The 20,521-nt window shown below is 38.4% G+C and overlaps 1 protein-coding gene across 3 annotated transcripts in view; it reads left to right on the plus strand.

Annotated features, from left to right (window-relative positions):
* CC2D2B (coiled-coil and C2 domain containing 2B) overlaps positions 1-20,521 on the plus strand; it is a 38,708-nt gene that overhangs the window by 443 nt on the left and 17,744 nt on the right. The window contains exons 1-23 of one of the 3 annotated variants that reach the window (XR_014564887.1): positions 117-421; positions 1,188-1,273; positions 2,381-2,449; positions 3,864-3,930; positions 4,473-4,552; positions 4,802-4,882; positions 6,068-6,160; positions 7,693-7,876; positions 8,500-8,636; positions 8,743-8,868; positions 10,158-10,367; positions 10,696-10,793; positions 11,895-12,035; positions 12,790-12,916; positions 13,211-13,332; positions 14,858-15,035; positions 15,850-16,000; positions 17,059-17,206; positions 17,290-17,428; positions 17,735-17,938; positions 18,454-18,543; positions 19,010-19,104; positions 19,397-19,567. Coding sequence is in view for 1 of the 3 variants with exons in the window: in XM_083740970.1 (XP_083597096.1) it covers positions 1,226-1,273; positions 2,381-2,449; positions 3,864-3,930; positions 4,473-4,552; positions 4,802-4,882; positions 6,068-6,160; positions 7,693-7,876; positions 8,500-8,636; positions 8,743-8,868; positions 10,158-10,367; positions 10,696-10,793; positions 11,895-12,035; positions 12,790-12,916; positions 13,211-13,332; positions 14,858-15,035; positions 15,850-16,000; positions 17,059-17,206; positions 17,290-17,428; positions 17,735-17,938; positions 18,454-18,543; positions 19,010-19,104; positions 19,397-19,567 (2,759 nt within the window). In the remaining 2 variants the exon portion in view is untranslated. Of the gene's footprint in view, positions 1-116; positions 422-1,187; positions 1,274-2,380; positions 2,450-3,863; positions 3,931-4,472; positions 4,553-4,801; positions 4,883-6,067; positions 6,161-7,692; positions 7,877-8,499; positions 8,637-8,742; positions 8,869-10,157; positions 10,368-10,695; positions 10,794-11,894; positions 12,036-12,789; positions 12,917-13,210; positions 13,333-14,857; positions 15,036-15,849; positions 16,001-17,058; positions 17,207-17,289; positions 17,429-17,734; positions 17,939-18,453; positions 18,544-19,009; positions 19,105-19,396; positions 19,568-20,521 lie in introns of those variants that run through there. The other 2 variants (XR_014564888.1, XM_083740970.1) reach the window with 2 other exon arrangements.

Genomic DNA, 20,521 nt, shown 5'->3' on the forward strand with positions numbered 1-20,521 from the left:
AGCGAGCGGACCCAGCAACAGAGAAAGCGTCCCCCTTCACGCTCCGGCACTGCGCATGCCCAGCGGTCGGCGGCGCTCATTAGAGCGCATGCTCAGAGAGGGCCCTCTGTTGGCAGTTTTAGGGGAGGACGCTTCATTTTCTGGCTGGATGACGAGCGGGGCGGGATGGAGGGAGGCGGTGCGCGTGCTTGTTTCGCTAACGGTAGAAAGGTTACGGTTATAGCCAGGGCGGGAGAGGACGGTCTCTCTGCTTCAGAGCGGTTTGCCGTTTCACTTTGCCTCACCCTAAATGGAGCTGGGACTTGGCCGGCTGAGGAGACGGTTCTCTCCCTTCTAGCTCATCTCAGGAGGAAATGGTCCAGCTAGTCAGGAATGCGGGCGGGGGGGGGGGGAGAGAGAAGGAGTTTCAGTTTTTGAAGAGGTGGGCGCGTGCCTATCGGTGCATTTTTGTGCTGGGGTCAAAAAAGAGGAAGAATAAGATTTTGTCTTAACTGCATTTTTATTTTCTAGGATAACTCAGTCAGTAGAGCATGAGACTCTCCATCTTTTTTTTGGGGGGGGGGTGTTTGAGCCTCCTGTTGAGTGAGAGATTCCTGCATTGCAGGACTAAGATGGTCCTCGCTGGTCCCTTCCAACTCTACAGTTCTGCGATTCTAAGAACTTAGGACTTTCTGGTTCTAAACTTCTGGACCATGTTTATTGGCAATAGCAAAACTCCTATTCTCAGTCAGAACTTGCTGGTATTAATGCACTTCTCAAATAGGGCTTCTCAAGTTGGGTGCTTATTTCTTAGACTTGCTTGCATTCCATTGTTATCTTGTGGCAGCCACTTGAAACAATATTGCTTTCATTGCTTAGTCGTTGTAACAGGCCTGCATCGCTATTTCATAGAACTCACAAGCTGTCAAATGTGGCCTGCCAGGGGATTGACAGCTGCCACTCAAGTGTGGTTGGTATATGAGCTGTGGTTGACTTGGAATGTTCCAGGTCACACAGAGCTTCTGTAAGCACATCGGCACACGCTGCTTCTGCATTCTACACCTGCACTCAATGAATGCGCAGTACTGGCACAGAAACATTCTGTACTAGGCAAAAGAATAAGATAAGCTGTAATAGACACAAATATGTGGAATGGAGTAAAGATGGACTGGTTTTTACATTTTAATATTCTGCATATTCTTTCCCAGTTTCCTTGATGACCAACTGAATCCAGTTTTTATATAAAATGGATCCTGACAAAGAATTAGGAATACTACTGGATAGAAAAACAAAGGCAAGCTATGAAGACTATTTTTAAATGGTTACATTATTACCCAACTACAGTGCCCTAATAATTAGATTTGTTGATCAGTTTTTTTTATTCTAGATAAGATAGTGATCATAATAACAGGTATATGTTTATTATTATACCCCAAGAATATACTGTACTACAATTAACAATTAATATGGTTATTCTGACTTTCTTATAATACTCCTATAGATAATAGACTTAAGTGTATATAGATTATGGCTGCATTCACACAACACTTTATTCTGTTTTCCGAATATTTCCCTAATGGTTAAAATCTCAGGCAGGCAGATGCCTCTTTGGAGGTGAGGGTGTGGTTGCTTACTGATTAAAACTGAAATTTATTAACACAACAACCTCACACATACACTATGTAAAAGAGTGTAAGTTTACCACTTCCTCTCCCCTGCACTCTCTATCCCCACCTCTCTTCTCCCACAACCTCATACAGTATACTACATTAATGTCTCACATCAAATGTAACAGATTTGTAGAAAAGACTCTACAACCTGCAAATAGAGGCAATGCATGTACTTTTGTAACCCAAGCAAATCTTTAATAAAAATTATTTATAAAAATCCTGAAATTAATTGTTATTGTTATTTATAACGACAAACAAAATTGTTATAATGAACATCCCTACATTGCAAGAAGCCTAACCTTAACAATATAATCAAATATTTTTAAAGGCAGCATGTCATGGTACTGAAATTTATTGAAAAGCTTGAGGTTATTTAGTGTAAGAAGATAACTTGGCTAGTGAGATTTAATTCCCAAATTACCCATCTACATGTTGTCTCTCTAATTTATTTATTTATTTGCCACTTGACTATGATAGTCTCAAAATGGTTTACAATAATACAATATAAAAAGTAAAAAAATTAGTTAAATCTATAACATCTGACTTGGACTGAAATGTTTGGTGGAGTAAAAAAAATAAAATTCAGTGGGTGCCAAAGGTTCAGTTAGGAAGGAGTTCCCTAAAATTTACTTCATCCTTCTATGCAACATATCCCTTTTATTTACATTTGTTTATGAAGTTGTGTATCATATAGATTATGATTTTAGATAGTTTTCTTTTTTATTATCCAGAAAGAAAAGGTTCAGGAAAGAATTGCAAGGAAAAGTAAATCTTTACAGAAAAGAAGTGTCAGAAGAAAGGTACGTTCATACATTTTACCCCGTTACATAGCGTGCAAAACATTTACTGAAGCAAGAGTTTGGAAAGCCTTTGCTTTTTATTTTATTTTTTAAAATAATCTCTTCTCTACAGTGCTTTCATGGAAAATGTATTCCCCCCCCCCCCAAATCAGTTTTATCTTGAAAGTGAAATCTTAACTGCGCAGTGCCATTTTATTGCATGTGTGGGTGAAGATATAATGACGTCAGGGTAAGTTGCTCTAGATCAGCTTTCTTTAACCTGATACCTCCAGATGTTTTGGACTACAATTTCCATCATTCCTACTAGCCAGTGCAATCAATGGTCAAGGATGATGGGAGCTGTAGTCCAGAGCACCTGGAGGGAAACACTAGGTTGGAAAGCCAGTATTAGACGGTATGAAGTGAGGCACTTCAACTAAGGTTGCTGTTTTTGCAATCATTTCATATTGTAATATTTTGTTTTGCATTCACTTCAAAGACTCATTGGCGGAGCACTCAAGGGATTTGGGGGCCTTTCTCTATTTTCCTTTAGTCCTTCAGAATCTCTCAAAAGGCCACTTTAGAAGTTCTAAATACAACAAGAGCCATGGCAGAGGAACAGGGGTTCGGATCTGCCCCAGGTGTCATCACTGAGGGGAGCGGGGTGACAAAATGACAAAAATATGAGGTTTTGGGGATTTTTTGTTCTTTTTAAATGGGTTCATGAAACTTTTTAGTTCAGTCAATGAACATAACGAAACACGGCTAGCACTGGGCGCCACACCGCGGGGGCAAGCCCTTACTGCGGGGCCTGTATCGTGCCCAAGCCATGTGTCTCTCCTGGGAGTGATGTAGTGGCTTGGGGTCTGCAGGCTCGATGCTGCCTGAAATGGCAGCGTGGGACTTGCATCTGTCCTCCACCTCTCCCTCAGCTGCCCTACAGCTGAGGGGGAGGCGGCAGAGAGGCTCCACGCAGCGCACCCTACCCCCATGGGTGGCTTGCTCCACACTCAGCTGCAGGACGCGCGTGCTGCACCTGGCACCCGAGTGGCTAGCTACGCCACTGAACAAGAGAAACTAAAATGGAAATGAATTTTTGAGAACTCCATTATACATATAGATACATTTGTTGAACACATGGGACATCTTGTATCTTGGACAATTAAATGTTTATAGCATGTTTACCAACTCTAAATGTTATGTTGTTTCTAATATGAAGATCATTCTTCTTTGTTTATTCCATTTACTATCTGAATGATGGCATAAACCTTACCTGCATCACAACTTGAAGTTTTCGTAGGTTGCTCACTAGTAAACATTTTGGATGGGGTGATGGTATATGATGTATACAGCTGAAAAAATGAATAAAAATGTGAGGGAATAGTTTTGATCATTTCCTTGCAACTTTTCTCTTTTGGTAAATTGTTTAATGTAGCAAACTGAAGATGACATACATGTTGATAGAAAACAAAAAGAAACCCCGGACCAAAATCCACAGGAAGGTAGCTCAATGTTTTTACTCCTTACCAAGTTGTAATATATCACAATGAAGTTCAAGGGCATTTCCACAAATGTGGCTCAGATTAAATTTAGATGTTATTCAAACGCCAAACCTGCATATGACCTTTTCCTGTTTTCATTCTATTCTAAAGTACTGTAACAATATTAGCACTTGATAAAAAATAATACAGAATATTTTGATGTGCTAGAATTAGAATATTCTAATTTTAGATTCTTGTCAACTTTTTGTGCAGATGTTGCAACTTGAAATCGTGTGTTTTCTGCATTTTTCTTGTGCAGTGAACTAAATGCACTTTCATTTATAATTTGCACTTTAAGGAGCGAGCTTGAAATGTGAATGCATGACTCAAATAAAGAATACTTAATCTAAATCCTTTACAAACTTTGAAAAACCTACTGGATTATTGTCATTTTCTTGAGAATCCAAAATTGTCTATATGAAAAGTACTGCAAAATACATTCCGATAATATTCAAGTATTTTATTGCAAAGTGTGTTTTAAATGTCTGTGCTTTTTATAATAGCTGTGGCTGTAGAAGAAAAACAAAGTAGATTAACTGAAGTATTACGGGATAGAGTGAGAGGGAAGTTGAGAACTGTTAAGGTAAATAGTTTTAATTGAATTTTGATTTAGCATTCAAATGAAACATGTAACTTATTGTATGTATTGTATCTATAAAAGGTGGTAAGTTCAAACAATTTAAAAGACTCATAATTTCTCCCATACCAATTGGAGCACATCAGAAGAAAGAAGTTAAGTGCTGAATATGGAAAGCCTGCATTTTATCTCAGTTCTTGTTTTCTCTGTGTTTTTAAAATAACAAGAAGCACACTAAAATATCCTTTGTTTTAGGCTGAACAAGAAGAAAAATCTTGCGACAAACCCTGCTCTGATACTAAAGAATACCAACACAACTCTGAAGTGAGCACTGAGGTAATAAAATATTTGTAAAATTGCTGCCAACACTGATAAGCTGCACCATTGCTTTTTATATTCAATTTGGTGCAACAAATTCTAATATGAGCATATTATTGTAGAATGTGTGATTCTGGTTACTCCTGCCATTACATATAGAAAACACCTGTGCCATCAAGAAGATGGGTATCATTTAGTCTTGAATCTCTTCTCACTGCTTTTTTAAAAAGCACATTCCCCCATCCCCTCAAAAAAAGGATCCTGGAAACTGACATTTTTAGGAGTGCTCAGAGTTGTAGCTCTGTGAGGTATAAACTACATTTCCCAGGATTCTTGGGGGTGGGGGCGTGTGTGCTTTAAATATATGGTGCATATTCAAGAATCTCGGCATCAGAGAGGTGGGGAGGGGAGAAGCAAGAGGGAGATGCTTGCTACTTGTTCCTCTTTAAAAAAAATATCTCTCTGATAGCTCTGTAATGTAGAGCTTCTTCTTGCTGTGGCACAGATTTGAGAAAAGCCAAAGAAGCACCCCGCTCCCTCTTAAGCAACATGATCTAGAGGTGTTTTAAGTTGAAGTTGAAGGTCAGTTGGAGAAGACTGAGATATAGGAATTACCTTTGTTTACAGAAAGATTGGCATATGCTGTCTCCCCTCTACATTCAGAGTGCTAAGATATGAATGATGAAGAAGGAAAATGATTTTGGCAACAAAGCTATGGGCAGAGGTGTGTGAACTAAGGCATTATAAGGGAAGGCCTAAGAGGGAAATGTTTCATTAGACAGGGTGGGAATGAGAAGATGATGAACCAAAATTTAAGTTGAGAAAGATAGAGATGAATTGGTGGGTTTTTATATAAGAACATGTGACTTGACTTGGTGAGAAGACTGAATATGAGAAGGAGGGAGTAAACAGCCTTAGTGCTAGGTTACATGGTGATGTTGTCAATGGCAGTGGCGTAGCGTGGGGGGTGCAGGGGGGCCTGGCCGTACCGGGCGCAACACCTGGGGGTTAGGGGGCGCAAATCCATGGGTTAGGGGGCGCAAATTACTTGCCTTGCCCCGGGTGCTGACAACCCACGCTACGCCACTGGTCAATGGATATAATAAAGGATAATAAAGGAAAATTAAGTTTCTGGAGAAAGAGAAGGCTACCCAGTATTTAGCACTACTGACTGATAATTATTCACCAAATTTTAAATCTTAGAATGAAGTCTCCTTTGATGAGGGTTTTATATTTTTTACATCAACGTTTGAAGATTACTCAAAGCTGAAAGATACTGATCAGGTCATTGACCAGGTACTGCTATTCTTCTCTTCATACAAAGTGCATTCTTTTCTGTTGCATTATGATGCTGGAGTGTCTTGAAAGTCTTCTGTCAAATAGATGTCTAGTAATTGAAGTTGTTTATAGCTACAGTTAATTCACTTTCTCTGTTAACAAAGGAAAATTATGAAATAAGCTATTCAAACGTTTTCTTCAGTGGCCCTAAACTTATATACAAAATAACTATATAGCCTTAAACAAAAGAAAAAGAAATTTTATTTCATTCATTTTCTTTTTTTCAAAGTACCTTGTACCATAGATTTCCTAGATATATTTGACCATGATCCAAATAAGTATTTGACTTACATTTATAAACAATTGTCGTGGAACTGGAGCTTTATTTAAAACATTTAACTTTTTCACAGACTTTTCTTATACTTTCTAGTGTTGCAGAGAACAGTTGGCCACTTTAATACTCTGTTGATTACTTCAAAGGGATGAGCTGGGTTGCAATTAGTTGTATATAGGTGAGAAAGTGCCAAAATGAGCAACAATATGGGCTGGACTGGAGATTGCTTGTGAGTGAGCTTGAAGGAAAGAGATGCTTTGAGAGCTAGGTACAAAAAAAAGGGCTTGCTGTTTTGTTTTCAAGTGAATGAGAGTGAGGAAGACAGCATCTTGGATGAAATCACTATGCATTTCTTTCACTTGCTTTGTTACTGGAGGGAAATACACTGATATTTGTTTAAGCAGAGACACTGGGAGAGATTAGGTATTTGGGCTGCACAAAGCACCAGACCCTGTATATTTGTTTTTCAACAAGATCAGAGAGGTACTGCCTGTTTCCCCACACCTATGGACTAGACCAGGGGTTGTCAACCTGGTCCCTACTGCCCACTAGTGGGGTTTCAGGATTCTAGGTTGGCGGTAGGGAATTTTATGGCACAAGCTGAATTCTCCTTCTATCAAGCACCGCTAGCCGGTAAGGAAATTTTACTATCAAGAAAGGTTCATTAGTGGGCGGTAGGTATAAAAAGGTTGATTACTCCTGGACTAGGCCATGCACTGAAATGCCTGCACATTCTGAATGTAAGCAGTATTGGTGATACTTCATTTTTGAAGTATTTGTGGAAAATGCCTATTTTCATAGAGATAGAAAATAGTGATCCAGGTACTGTATTAAGGAATCACTTAATTCTTCATACTTAGATACTGTTCATTAAACCTGAAAGTTGAAGTATGAGTTTTCTAATTCCAATGAAAACAATAAAATATAACACAAATTGTAGCTATCAATGTTTATGCATTATAAACAATCAAAGGGTAACAATAAGGTGCTTCCTTTATTAGGACCTATTGAAAGATTAGAAAGAAGTGAGCAAACTGGTCCTAATAATGGTGTTACAGCACTACATAAAACATACTGGACTCATAAAATTATAAAGCAATTTCTCTGGAAATTACCTATATCTATTCCAACATGTTTATGTAGATTGTTTTCTGTTGGTATCTGTCCCATCGCTCTCTATATTTCTATCACACTTATTTTTTATTACGATTAACAGAAATCTATAAATGACAGCCTTCAAAATGTCTGTGGCTTAAATGAACAAGCTCCTTTGCTTGATCATGTGAGAGAAATACTACTACCAGAACTGCTTGAAGTAAAACCTCCTGGGTGTGAAAGCAGTAATCTCGATGAGCAAAAGCAATGGGACCAACAACTTTTTCTGCCAAGCACTTCCCCGGGTAATGTATGTTGCAAAATATGACAGTGACTTAGATCTTACAAATGTGCATGTGAACACACAAGTGCCCAGTAGACTGCAGATAGTCTGATCCTGTTCATTTTCTGGTACAAATGCAGAAATGACTGCCATCCTTCACCAGGTAAGAGGCCATGGAATGCATGGAAACTGCCTGTTTTCAGGTTAGTCCATTAAGAGACTAGTTCTTCAAAAGTGGGCAGAGTTTAAGAGAGGTGGGCTAGAGGCAGAAACTCTAAAGGTCCTAGAACACTTTCAGTCCTTATCAAAGCAAGTTGTTTGCTAGGAGCTCTGCTTGGTGCTGTGATAATAGACCTGCCTTGCTATATGAGCTTATCTGCAGGACCAGAACAGGACACATTTCAGTATCAACCGTTCTGAGAGAGAAGGAAGGATTAGAGAGAAGAGCAAAAGTTAGTGAAAGAGAGGGCTCATTTTAAAATTTGCTATATTTGGTGTAGGTGGTTAAGCAGTTTGTTTTGTGTTACTGTTGTACTTTTCTGGATCAGATTTAAATATCTGACCAACAAAAAGAAGAGGATAAATTAATTCAAGAATTTACATTCTACCTATATGTCACCCTAACTTCATAATAATTGTTCTCAGTTATACAGAGCTGTAAATTGCCAGGCAATATGGCACCACGATTCCTAGAAGATGAAGGATTTTATATTCCAAGAAAGCCTCGTGTATCTAGGAATACATATTACAAAATGGAAAACCGTCTTCTTCAGCAAGATGGGGTAAATGTGCTGCTTAGTTTCTTCAACTTCTGTTACCTAAATAATATGTTTAAAAAGCAGATGACTTGTTTAATGTTGTTTATGCTTCTGAATCATATTTATTAAGGGGAAAAACTGGTTTGACGAAAGCGGGGAAATAATGTCATTGCCTTCTCCAATCAAACCATCGAGTTACTACAGAGTGTTTTTTCCTTCTGGGATTGACCCACGATTAAAGACAACATACAGGAAGGTTTGTTTTTTTCCACTTTAAAAAACAAAAACGCTTCCTTTTTAAGACTATTATTTTGCTAGGAAATGCTTTATATTCCCTGGCTAGAAATACTATGTAGGGCCGGGAGTATATTTTAGATGGAATTGTTAATTCACATCATTACAATTAATGAAAGTTGAGGAAGTTCTCTACTGCACTAGGAATTGTGCAGTGTACTACTAAAATGGAATGAATATATTTGAGCTAATATTAACAGTAATATATAATATCTTATGTTTTAGCTAAAATATTTTAATGTACTTCATTCATTTGATATACCGGTACATACAGTACACTTAAAATCTAGTGATCAAATAAAATTCTATAAATCTAGTGATTTCTATAAATTAGTTTGCTAAGGAATCAAGCACACATGAAGTTAAATAATGGTCTGAAGGCACACCACCTTGTTCATAGGTAGGGTCTGATTAGTGCACAAGTGTCTGGAAATCACATGTACTTGGGTGCTATGTCTTGGGTGCTATGATGAAAGAAATTTAGGATATTAATGCGATAAAATTAATATTTAAAATGTTTAGTTTATCTGAAGTAAGACTAATAGTCACCAGAGTGACTTAGAATAAACACCTTTGGGGTGGAGGTATGTTTATCATGCCTTTTTACATATGTAATATTTATGCTCTCATGTAAAATACACCTTATATTTTTGTAGATGTGATAAATTCTTGAACAGTAGTACCTCGGGCTACATATGCTTCAGGTTACATATGCTTCAGGTTACAGACTCCGCTAACCCATAAATATTACCTCGGGTTAAGAACTTTGTTTCAGGATGAAAACAGAAATTGCACGCCACCGGCGCAGCGGCAGCAGGAGGCCTCATTAGCTGAAGTGGTGCTTCAGGTTAAGAACAGACCTCCAGAATGAATTAAGTTCTTAACCCGAGGTACCACTGTACATATATTTAAGGCTGAATCATATAGCAACTCAAAAGGACTAAATAAGAGTAAGAGTTAGTTTAGTAACCAAGAATTAAGACAGAAATAGTTTTTAGGAGAGTCAATTGATACGAGAGAAGCATCACTTTCCACAGTGTAGACACACACATTTTTCTCCACTGTTATCTCTGGTCAAGGAGGTTATTCAGTTTTTTTTTTTAATGTTGTGAAAACCTAGAAAACAAAGCAAAAACTACCTATCAGAGCCAAAAACATGTATGCCAGATGAAGTAATTCCTCATTTAAACCATATTCAACTCTGAAAAACTTGTTGCTTCACCTTAAATTTCCTTTTTTTAAAAAACACAGGCAATGCAACCTCAACTGGAAAACTGCATCATAACTAAGTCAGAGGAACAGAGCAAAATTTATCAACTGGATCTTAACATATCAAGTATTGTGTTTAGCCATCATTTTTTTTTCAACTGTGAACAAGTACTGGCTGCCAGGTTGCTTGACCTTTATGACTGCTTTCAACAACGGCAGCAGCAAAACGTTACTCTCTTGCTATCTGAAAAAGTAAGAAAATGCTTTATCTTACAGTTTTAGTTATAAGGTATGATGTAAAAGGCTTTAAGACTTCAGGATGTCACAGCTTGAAGACTTGGTGTCTTCATTCTGACAGAATGGGCAGTAAAATGGCAAATGTAAATCCGCGTGAATGAATGCAAAGTGGTGCATAGCAGGGCAGGAAAAAACCAACAACCCTAAATATCCAGAAAGGATATTGTCCTGTAGAGTGTGACACTTTCATTTTAAAATATTAATAATTTTAACAAAATATCACATGAAGTTATTTGCTAATAAAAGAATTAATGCATTTTAAATAAATTATTTTTAATTACAGCTCAAAGCATTAATAAGTTCCACAAAATTACTGGAAAGTAACTTAAAAACAAGTGAGCTAAGTACGAAAACTTTGAAGGATTACAGATCACAAATAAGGTACCTATTTAAAATGGGGCAGGAGGAGGAATTGACCGTGCTATAGGTATATATTGCTTTGGTCAGTGCTGATTTCCAAGAGTACAAAATTGAAAATAGTGAGTAATCTGCATTGACTCAAAATCAATTCCCTGAGGCAACTGATTGAGCTGCTTTGAGGTTTTAATCACATTGTCCCACCCCCATCAAGTAGAAAATAAATTCTATGAAATAAAATGAAAAACAAACATCACCATCATTTCAATTTGTTACCCACCTTTCAGCATCAGATCCCAGGGTAATTTATAACAATGTAAAATTCAAAAAAGTTAAAGCAAGTTGCAGTTCCAGGAATTGGGTGGGTGCTGTAAATATATATATTGGGTGTCAAAGCCCAGGTAAAGGAGTGCATCTTCAGCATACAGTGGAAACTATGGACTGTGAAAGCACCAGATTCAGATACATGTAAATTGTTATTCTGTTATTTAGTTGTAGGTCTAGGCCCAGACCTCTTTTTCTTGGAAGTGGGTAGCATTAGTGGGTAGTTTGGTGGGTGTCAATCTGAATGGTACCATGAATCCCTTCCAATTCTTGGGCTCCTGCATCTGTGCGGATAGAATGTACAGACTTGCCAAACCATTTCCTTTATTAAGCTAATGACTTTGTCTGGCTTGTTAAGCACCATGATTAGCATAACCAAAGAAGTTGCTCTGTGCCATACAACAAATGGGTGGGATTTCCCCCACCCACCCACTCTCTTGCGTAGGAGAGCATTGGCATCCTCTTGCCTATGACCTGGAAGCAGGAGACACAGATATGAAGTGAGCTTAAGTTGTATATATGTGGAAATAAAACCATCTATCCTAAAGATGCCACAGTCTCTGCTGACCTTCATTCCAAGCAAACCAAATTCTGGGCAAAGTGCTGGAACCCCTAGAATCTCTCACTGCTTGGAAACTGGGGCAGTGTGTAACTATATTTATAAAATGCATTAATCGCAGGGGAAACGAATGTACAATTTATGTCATGATTTTAGATTTTAGTTTAACAACTGCAAATCATTAAATGGAATTTTAAGTTTGTGCTCAGGTTTTTTTTCTGTTTTGCATTATAAAATACAAGAAATACCAGAATATTACATGATATAGAACACCAAAGAGATAAATGCTTAATACAAAGTATTATGAAAGTATGGAAACAAATAAAATCTCTACGGAGACAGCAAGGATTTGTTAGTACTACTGTCAGGCTGCAATTTCAAAAGTAAGTGGTAATGATTATCTTTCATATATGATTTTTAATTCTTCAGAAAGATTTAATCTAGTCCTTGTGTGTTTGTGTTTCTCAAAGAGAAGAAATGGAATTTATCGCAGTTTGTTTGTTTATATGTACTGATAAACAGCTTGATATCTTTAAAATCTCTAAAAATTAATCTAAAATCTAAAAAGACAAAAAGCAGGATTTTGTGTGCTCAGTAAACTAACGATATTTGGAGATCAAGGAGTATGTTTCTCTGAGGGTGTGATGTAGGGCAGTATATTTTGTTGGAAAGCTTAGGCCAGGCTTCCTCAACCTCGGCCCTCCAGATGTTTTGAGACTACAATTCCCAGCATCCCTGACCACTAGTCCTGCTAGCTAGGGATCATGGGAGTTGTAGGCCAAAAACAGCTGGAGGGCCGAGGTTGAAGAAGTCTGGCTTAGGCTGTGTGCCTCCATCTATGCTTAACCTGTATATTTGTAAATAAATTCAAATATTACAAAATGCAGTGGACCTCCAAAGATTTCCTTTCAAAGGAACAAAACTCAGATAATAGCTGCAGAGGCAGAGCACTGGAGGGCTATAATTGGGTGTGAGAAGAGTGATGGGTGAAAGAGGTAGCAAAGAGGTTAAGCACTTCCTTTCTCCAGTTATATCCTCTTCACATTAAAAAGGGAGAGGAATTGTACAACCAAATGTCAGATAACATTTGAGCCTAAATGTAGAGGTTTCATTGTTTTCTCCCCATCTTTGAATAAGGCTGACATATATCTCAGAACTTGATGAATTCGAAGGCAACATATCAGAAGAGAATGAAAATGCTCCAAGAGACGAAAGATATACTGATTTATCAAACAGATTTTCAGCAGCTGGAAGAAGACAGAAGGTTCTTAAGTTGAAGGAGTTGCAGAATAGTAAATCATTGTGCCATAGGAAAATGGCTGTGATTAGCACTGTTCCCTGTTGGTTTGTGCTCAGTTAATTTCTGGTATTTATTGTAGAAATCTGGTTGACCTTATGAATATTTTATATACAGTGTAAATTCAGAATTGAAGAGTACTCTATCTCATACATGCCAATCTAAGCTTATTACACCAGGTTTTTTAATTGGAATGCAGATATTGTGGTTTGTTTGAAATAATATATTGGGTGCGATGAAAATACAAATATTGATTTCTAGGGATGCTTGGATTCAACTCATACCTTCCAAACTGCAATGGACATCGGAGGGATAATTGAACCTCTTTTGGTACCACATCTTACCTTTGTAACAGAAATAACAGCAGACGACATGTGCCCTCTGTGAGTTGCAGGTTTCCTTTTTTTTTTAGTTTTACAAAGCACCTATATAAAAACGTATTTCCCCAGTAGTATAAATACTACTGGGGGGAAATTTATATATGTGTGTGTGTATATATATATATATATATATATATATATATATATATGTGTGTGTGTGTGTGTGTGTGTGTGTACACATACACATACATATATGAGACACAAAGAGAAGACTGTGCACCTGTAGATTTCTGCTTATTTATTGAGTTTTATAATGCTTTATGGTGGGGGAAGGGGGGAAATGCCCCTTAAGTGAGCCGGCCCCCAGCCAGCCCATCCCACACCTCACTTTGCTTCTGAAAGTGGAGATGCCAATGACAATAGCCTATGCATGTCTGATATCCAGAAAGAACTATGTTCCACTGGTTCTTTCCACCCCACCATTATGCCCATTACTGTATATTAATGCTGTCCTCCAAGACTATTTCTGAAGTTCAGCATTTCCCATCTTGAAGCAGTAGGGGGAGCCAAATCCTATGTGAAGACCATCACTGAATGGAAAACCTGGAAATTTCCTGAATGTTTGGCTGTCAATTACTCTGAATTTCTGCTAATTGTAGGACACAGTGCACTATGGGTATAATCCAGTTATATCCATGTGCTTATGCAGGCCCTTCTTACCCATTAAGGCTAGTGGCGCAGGGCGCCGGGGCGTCAAGTTCTGGAGGGCGCCAGGCAAGAGTCCGGGGAACACCGAACGAGCGTGCTGAGTGAGCGAGGGTTCGTGTGCCGCTCCCACCGAGCCGCTCCCGCCTGCAGGTGGCAAATTCTGCGGGGTGCCAGAACGTTAAAAGGGAAAAAACCGAGCTGACAGCACAAAGTGCCTCTTCCCCACTGGAGAGCCGTCCTCCAGCCACTGCCCACCTCCTCTAGCCCTAAAAAAGGTCAACTCTGGGAAAGGGGGGGCACCGGAGGGATCTTTGCACCGAATTTGTTTAAGACGGCCCTGTGCTTATGCAACATAAATCTTCTGGTTTACCATCTACCCCCCCCCCCCGTCCCCAAATCTGCCCTGGATCCCCCAGCCCTTTGGAGCAGATTTGGGGTGTGTGGGAGCTGCAGGTTAGAGGAGAGGAAGAAGCAGCTTCGCTGTGTGAGCAATGGGTCCCTAATTTTTGGAGCTCTTAATAATTCTTGTGGTAAAAGGAAACACACATATGAGAATTGTGACTTCGAACCCTAGTGATAGAAAGAAAATGTATCTTTATTATTGATTTCAAGATCTTTAATAACTTTGCACAAGTTAAAGAAAATATGTGATTATGCTGTAATCCCCCACTTTTTGGTTTGACATGGAATATATAATTAATATTCAATTTAATTATGTACACATTAAACATTTAAAATTTTTGCTGTAGTGAGAACCAATGTAGGAAAAGTGTGAGCACATATTTTATTGTACTTTGAAAGTTTCCTCTGATTTGTTGGCTGGTTCTGTATATAAATATTAATATATTATTTGATCTGGTCTGTATTCCGGTATGTTTAGAAATGAACGACAGAGAAGAGAAAAAGTCAAAATGGAAAAATACTTTATTAAAATATATTACAACAATAAATTGGTCTCCTCTACTTCTGAAGCGCCTCTTCACCAGGATTTTAAAGTAATATTTCAGCAGATTTTTAGAATTCAAGTATTAAACTGGCCTGAATCTCTTCGATTAGAGGTATGCCTAGTTAGATGATAAAAATAGTTCAACAGTGTACCATAGCTGAAGCTGTTCTTTACAAACCATGCACTTTGAAGAAAATTGGATTGTATTTTGATGTAATATTTAAGAACTATTGTTCATACTCAGCATAGCTTCCTGTATTTTTATTTTAATGGGTAGGCTGCATAAAAATTGTGTGAATCTATGGTGTTCCATAATGTGTGAAAATGTCACATGTCTTTTTCACGCTGTCAGGATTTTGGCATCTCAAATTTCCGTGGTGCCCTGTGCAACGCCAAAATCCGGCACTCCCTGCCTCTTGCCTTCCATTGGATATCATAGTTGTGGCACTTGCTTCAGCACCCCAGACGCTCCATGCCCGGAGTGATTGTACCAGTCACCCTCCCCTAGGCCCACCTTTGATGCTGTGTTATATTATCTGTACATGCCAGTGGAAAGTGGGGCCAATTGTGGCTTCCTTGTAGGACGTGCTTATGGTAAAGAAGAAAAGATGTAGTTACATTTTGGGAGTACATCATGAGTCCATGTGATGCAGCCATTGATTTTGTAATGTGTGGATTTTAGAACATATTTATAATCTTAGATCAGTGGTACCTTTTACACAATATTGTGCTGTACTGATGACCACTTGTTTATTTAAAAAGAATCCACTTTGCACTAGGTACAGTACTGATTTATAAGATATCAGCCTTTTAATATGTGTATAATAGGGTTTTTTTTGCATATTTTTTTCCTTGCCTTTCTTTGGTTAAGCTGACACAGCTTAATCTTCTTTTTTTAAAACATTGGGTGATTTGTTTAATTTTAGATATTTGAATCAAGTAGAAAACCGACTTTGTTGGCCAAAGTGTACTTACCTCTTCCCAATAATGTTACATTGAAAAGCAAAGATGTTCTGGACGAGGCAGAGTTTAGTTGTGAACAACAAGTTAAACCTTCCAGTGGGGCAGTGGGAAGCAGTAAGTTCATAATATATGTTTTTAACTCGATAGGTATGGTGGTGGTGACTACTATTTTGCGGATCATTCAAAGCAATATGCTACAATATGTCTCTGTGGATGATCAGTACAGGAAACTAGATATGGGAAGGGTGCCTCTATTAATTCTGCTGCACCTGTCAGTATGATAATGGCTTTCTTTTTTAAAATGCTTATTCCTCCCGTTATATCCAGTGATATATTAGATAGAATTAAAAGGTTTTTAAATAGAGCCCCCAAACTCTGAGGATATTTAGCTTTCTACCTTTAGACCTCTGATAAGTCACTGTGAGGGCTAGTTAATATGCAATGATGGCAGATCCATGCCTTTAGATGTAGCTCGATGGGCATAGTCAAGGGGGGGCAGCTGCCCCCCTGAAACAAAACAAACAATAAATACAAATCTGAGGTTCTGCCCTCCCTAACTAAAAACTCGGCTACACCCATGTGTAGAACTGTCCCAGTCACAGAGTAAAAGGAGCACCGGTAAGGGGTGTAAAAGCCACCCTTCACTGACAGCTTACCTTCTTAGAGCATATCATCCTGATTCAAACACCAGGCATTTCTGGGGTAACAAACTGTGAAGAGGTAAATTGAGGGTATTAAGGTTTCAATCAACTGTACACTCTTTTATTATTCAAAAACCGACCATCATATCCTCATGTGAGTGGTCAGATCCACGTTTAAACACACGAAGCTGCTGTTGTCATGATTAGTTTGGCCTTAACACTGCAGTCTTAACCATTTCCATTAACATGGTGGCCAGGATACTTCACTCTGATCACTTGTTTGTTATCAGACAAAAAAACCCAGCTCAGGAGTTCGGGTATAAATTGGATGTATAGCAGTTCTCATTAATTCACTCAAATGATGTAAAAGTAGGAATGTTTGGGGGTGTTAATGGTAGTTTATATCTCATATTTGTTTCCTCTCTCTCTGTCTGTGTAGGCTTATCCGCATTGCGGCATTAATGTTAGTAATAATATGTTAAACATAAGGTCTTGTTATCAAAAGGCTTATTTCAGTTATGTTTTTGACAGATGTATCTTTTTTCCTTGATGAAAAGGAAAGAGAAGAACTATGTATTCTGACATCAGGAAAATTAATGTATTCTTTATCTTGGACAGTTGATGACACAGGAGCTCCTTTAGCACCCACATTTCAGCCCCTTCATGTTGCCTGCATTAGGTAATAAGGTTTATATTTGCTGAATAGAGTTCCATCATAATGAGACTTGTTTATCCCTTTAATTCTTTTTTCTTTTTCTTTAGTATGCCAAGGCATATCGATTCAGGAAAAGGAACTGGAATTTGGCAGCATTCTGACATACAGAAACTAATTGAGTGGGCAAAAGAAGCCAATATTGATCCAAATAACCCTGACTATTTGGATTTGATTGAGATAATCATGGTAAATATTTAAGTCTCTGTAGGTCTTTGTCATATCAGAGACTTTTTGGAAATGTGAGGTGTGCATTTGACACACATTTTGCTGAGCTCCTGAACCAGATTTGCAAGATCCATTCACCTGCACTTTCTGATGTGCAAAATTTGTGTTTTCAATGGTTATGCTTTATCATTTCAGCATGCATGTGGAACATAACATTGCAAGCGGTATTAAGAGAAGTAAATTTTTTAGTTTAAATTTAGAAACAACAGCCATATTTATTTGTTGTAGGCAACTAACTTGCTAAATAAATTATTTTATATTTCCTAGTATACAAAATCCTTGGAGCAAAATGAATCAAAATACTTTCGTCTTGAACAGCTGCAAGAAGAGTTTAACTTTGTTACTGCAGAAGAGATTACAAATTGTAAACGTTTCCAGCTGTTGCAGCTGAGAAGCTTGGGACAGTTAGATTTCTATGGTTTCCAGCAAATTCCTCTGTATGACAGAGAAATACCAGACACAGTCTTTCAGGTATTCCACTTTAAAAACAAATGTTGGCCTACAATTTTGGATACTGTTTGCTTGAATACAAACAGTATTGGCTATGTGTTTCATTCTAATATCCACATTCACGTTGGGCAATATTGATTATGTATTCTGAGGAATGGAGCTTTAGGATGCCTTTTTACATAGTTTCAGTAAATTCATTTTAAAAATTTATTTCCATCTTGTCTTTCTTTCAAGAAGCTCAAGACTGCATACATAATCCCAGGGCTGTTGAATAACATATGGAGAAAACAGAAAACAAGGAAATATCAAATATATAATGTTTATATAGGAAATCAAAGATATACATTAATTCATACAAAAAAGTACTTAGAAGGTATTATTCTAAAGCTGAGGGACAAAATGCTTGAGAGTTATGCGAGTTCCCCAGATACAATGAAAAATGGAACATAATTGTATCAAATTAACTTGTATATGGCTAGCTGCACAATCCAGTGAAAATTAATGCTTTATGATTAATGAACTAATTCTTATTTCAGGCATATGGGAACCAGTTAGAAAAGGACATGATGACAGATGCAGATCCTATTTCTGCACGAAGGAATAGTTCAGCCACTTTTGTTAGGATGGTATGATACTTTTCATAAACTTAATATGAACCATAAATGGCTACAGAAGAACTGGAAATACAGCTAGGTATTTCAGTCTGGGTTGGGTTCAAGGACTGTTTGAGTCATCTTGTGTCAGACTTGGTTTCATGTCAGTATTGTATGCCTATGAAGCATCAAAATTGTCATCACTGCACCTGCAACAATGATCATATGTAGCACACCTGTGCTTAACTGTCCCCACCATTTGCTGTTGGGATCTGGAGGAACCCTTTCAATTCCCACTTAGAACTAAAAGTAATATCTGATTTCAAAATAAAAAATAAAAATAAAAAATAGATTTTATCCATATCACGTTCTAAAAAAGTAGTCTGTAATGCAAAAACATTTGAGGTATATTTGACCTTACAATATTGGTGTCTATATAGCTAAACCCATGATGATTTAGTTTCAGATTGCATTCATTGAGTCTCTTTTTTATATACAGATGAGAAAACAAGCTACAAAACGAATTGTGAATATTAGGCACAAGTTTAACTTATCAGATATTGTGAATGATTACGAAGAAATTATATCTATGAGGTACAATATTCATTTATTATGTAAAAGCTTAATGGACTATACCCCATTCACCTTGCTGCTTAGTGTAGGGCTATGTACATATATTTTTGGCTGTTCTATAATCTTCCATAGACCACCTGACTAAAGTTTCTGAATTTTACGGTTCATTTTATTACAAAAAGCCTATAGAAAAACATTGAAGTTTAAAACTCATTTTTCTAGAATTATGTTACAAAATGCATAATTAAGATTTAGATTTTTCTCATATGAGCATATGCAAGTCTGATCTAAATTATTTCCTTTTTTTAAATAGTGAATTGAGTAATGCAATTTTCAAGCTAGGTGAACGCAAAAGGCATTTGAAACCACAAAGGAAAGAGAGGCGAAAGATTCCAGCACAGGCTGTCTCTGATGGAGATGTAAAACTTCTCATCAGAATATTGAGAGCCTATAATATTCCTGCAAGAAAGGCACCACCAACTAAGTAGGTACAGAATTCCTAGATTATAAAGGTCTTGACTCTTGAGAATGACCGCTCCCCGCATAAAACGGGGGGCGACCTTTGCGTGGACGCGCGCAGTCCCTGGATCTGGAGCGGCTCCATCAGCATAGGCTTGGCTTTGCCTTCCCTCAGGTGGGATACCTGGAGGTCTCCGCCTACCCCAGTCAGTTGTCCAATCCCACCTGGGGGAAGCGTTGCCAAGGAGATCAGGCCAGGTGGGGGAGGGATTACCTGCCCACACAATAGAGGGAGGATCTTACCTGGGAATCCTCACTTGGCTCCAGAGTTTCTCCCACCCTACCCACCCTCAGTTAATGGCTTATTTTGCAGGTTAACTTTTCTTCACAGGTATGCGGGCGCTGCTACATTAAGGTCGCTGTCAAAAGGCCGGAAAGAAATTTCCCTGCATTGGCAGGTTTCGCCTTTCCCGTAGCAAAACGTCACAAGTCTGGCAGTATCAGGCCTTGGGCGGAATCCTTTTGTCCATCTTCCTCTTTGCAGCGGCGATACCAGGGTTCCCTGTTAAAGGGGTTTCTGAAGGGAGGCTTTGACCGTACGCCGAAAGGTCGTCATTGCTCTCCCCTGCAGCGGCGGTGTAACGGGGGTGGCTATCTCTGCTTGAACATACATTCTCCAGAGCCGGCCCATCCCCCACACAAACACTGGATAACCCTGATGCTCCCTAGGTCCCCAGCTGGGGACTGGGGAGGGAGAACGCCCAATGCCTGAGCCAAGGTCTACCCACATTTGAAATTTAATAAAGTTGTGGCCAATTTAATCCCATAGCACGTGTCTTGAGTCGTTATTCCACATGACGGGGGAGGGGCGCTCGGGATCTGGGGACTCCGCCTGTCCACGCAAAGACTGTTTATATCAACACATTGTGTCATAGAGAATTGCATAATGGTTGGGTTCCGTCTGTCTCGGGAGTTGCAT

This window comes from Podarcis gaigeae, assembly GCF_964106915.1.
Source record: "Podarcis gaigeae genome assembly, chromosome: 5".
NCBI classification, from domain to species: domain Eukaryota; kingdom Metazoa; phylum Chordata; class Lepidosauria; order Squamata; family Lacertidae; genus Podarcis; species Podarcis gaigeae.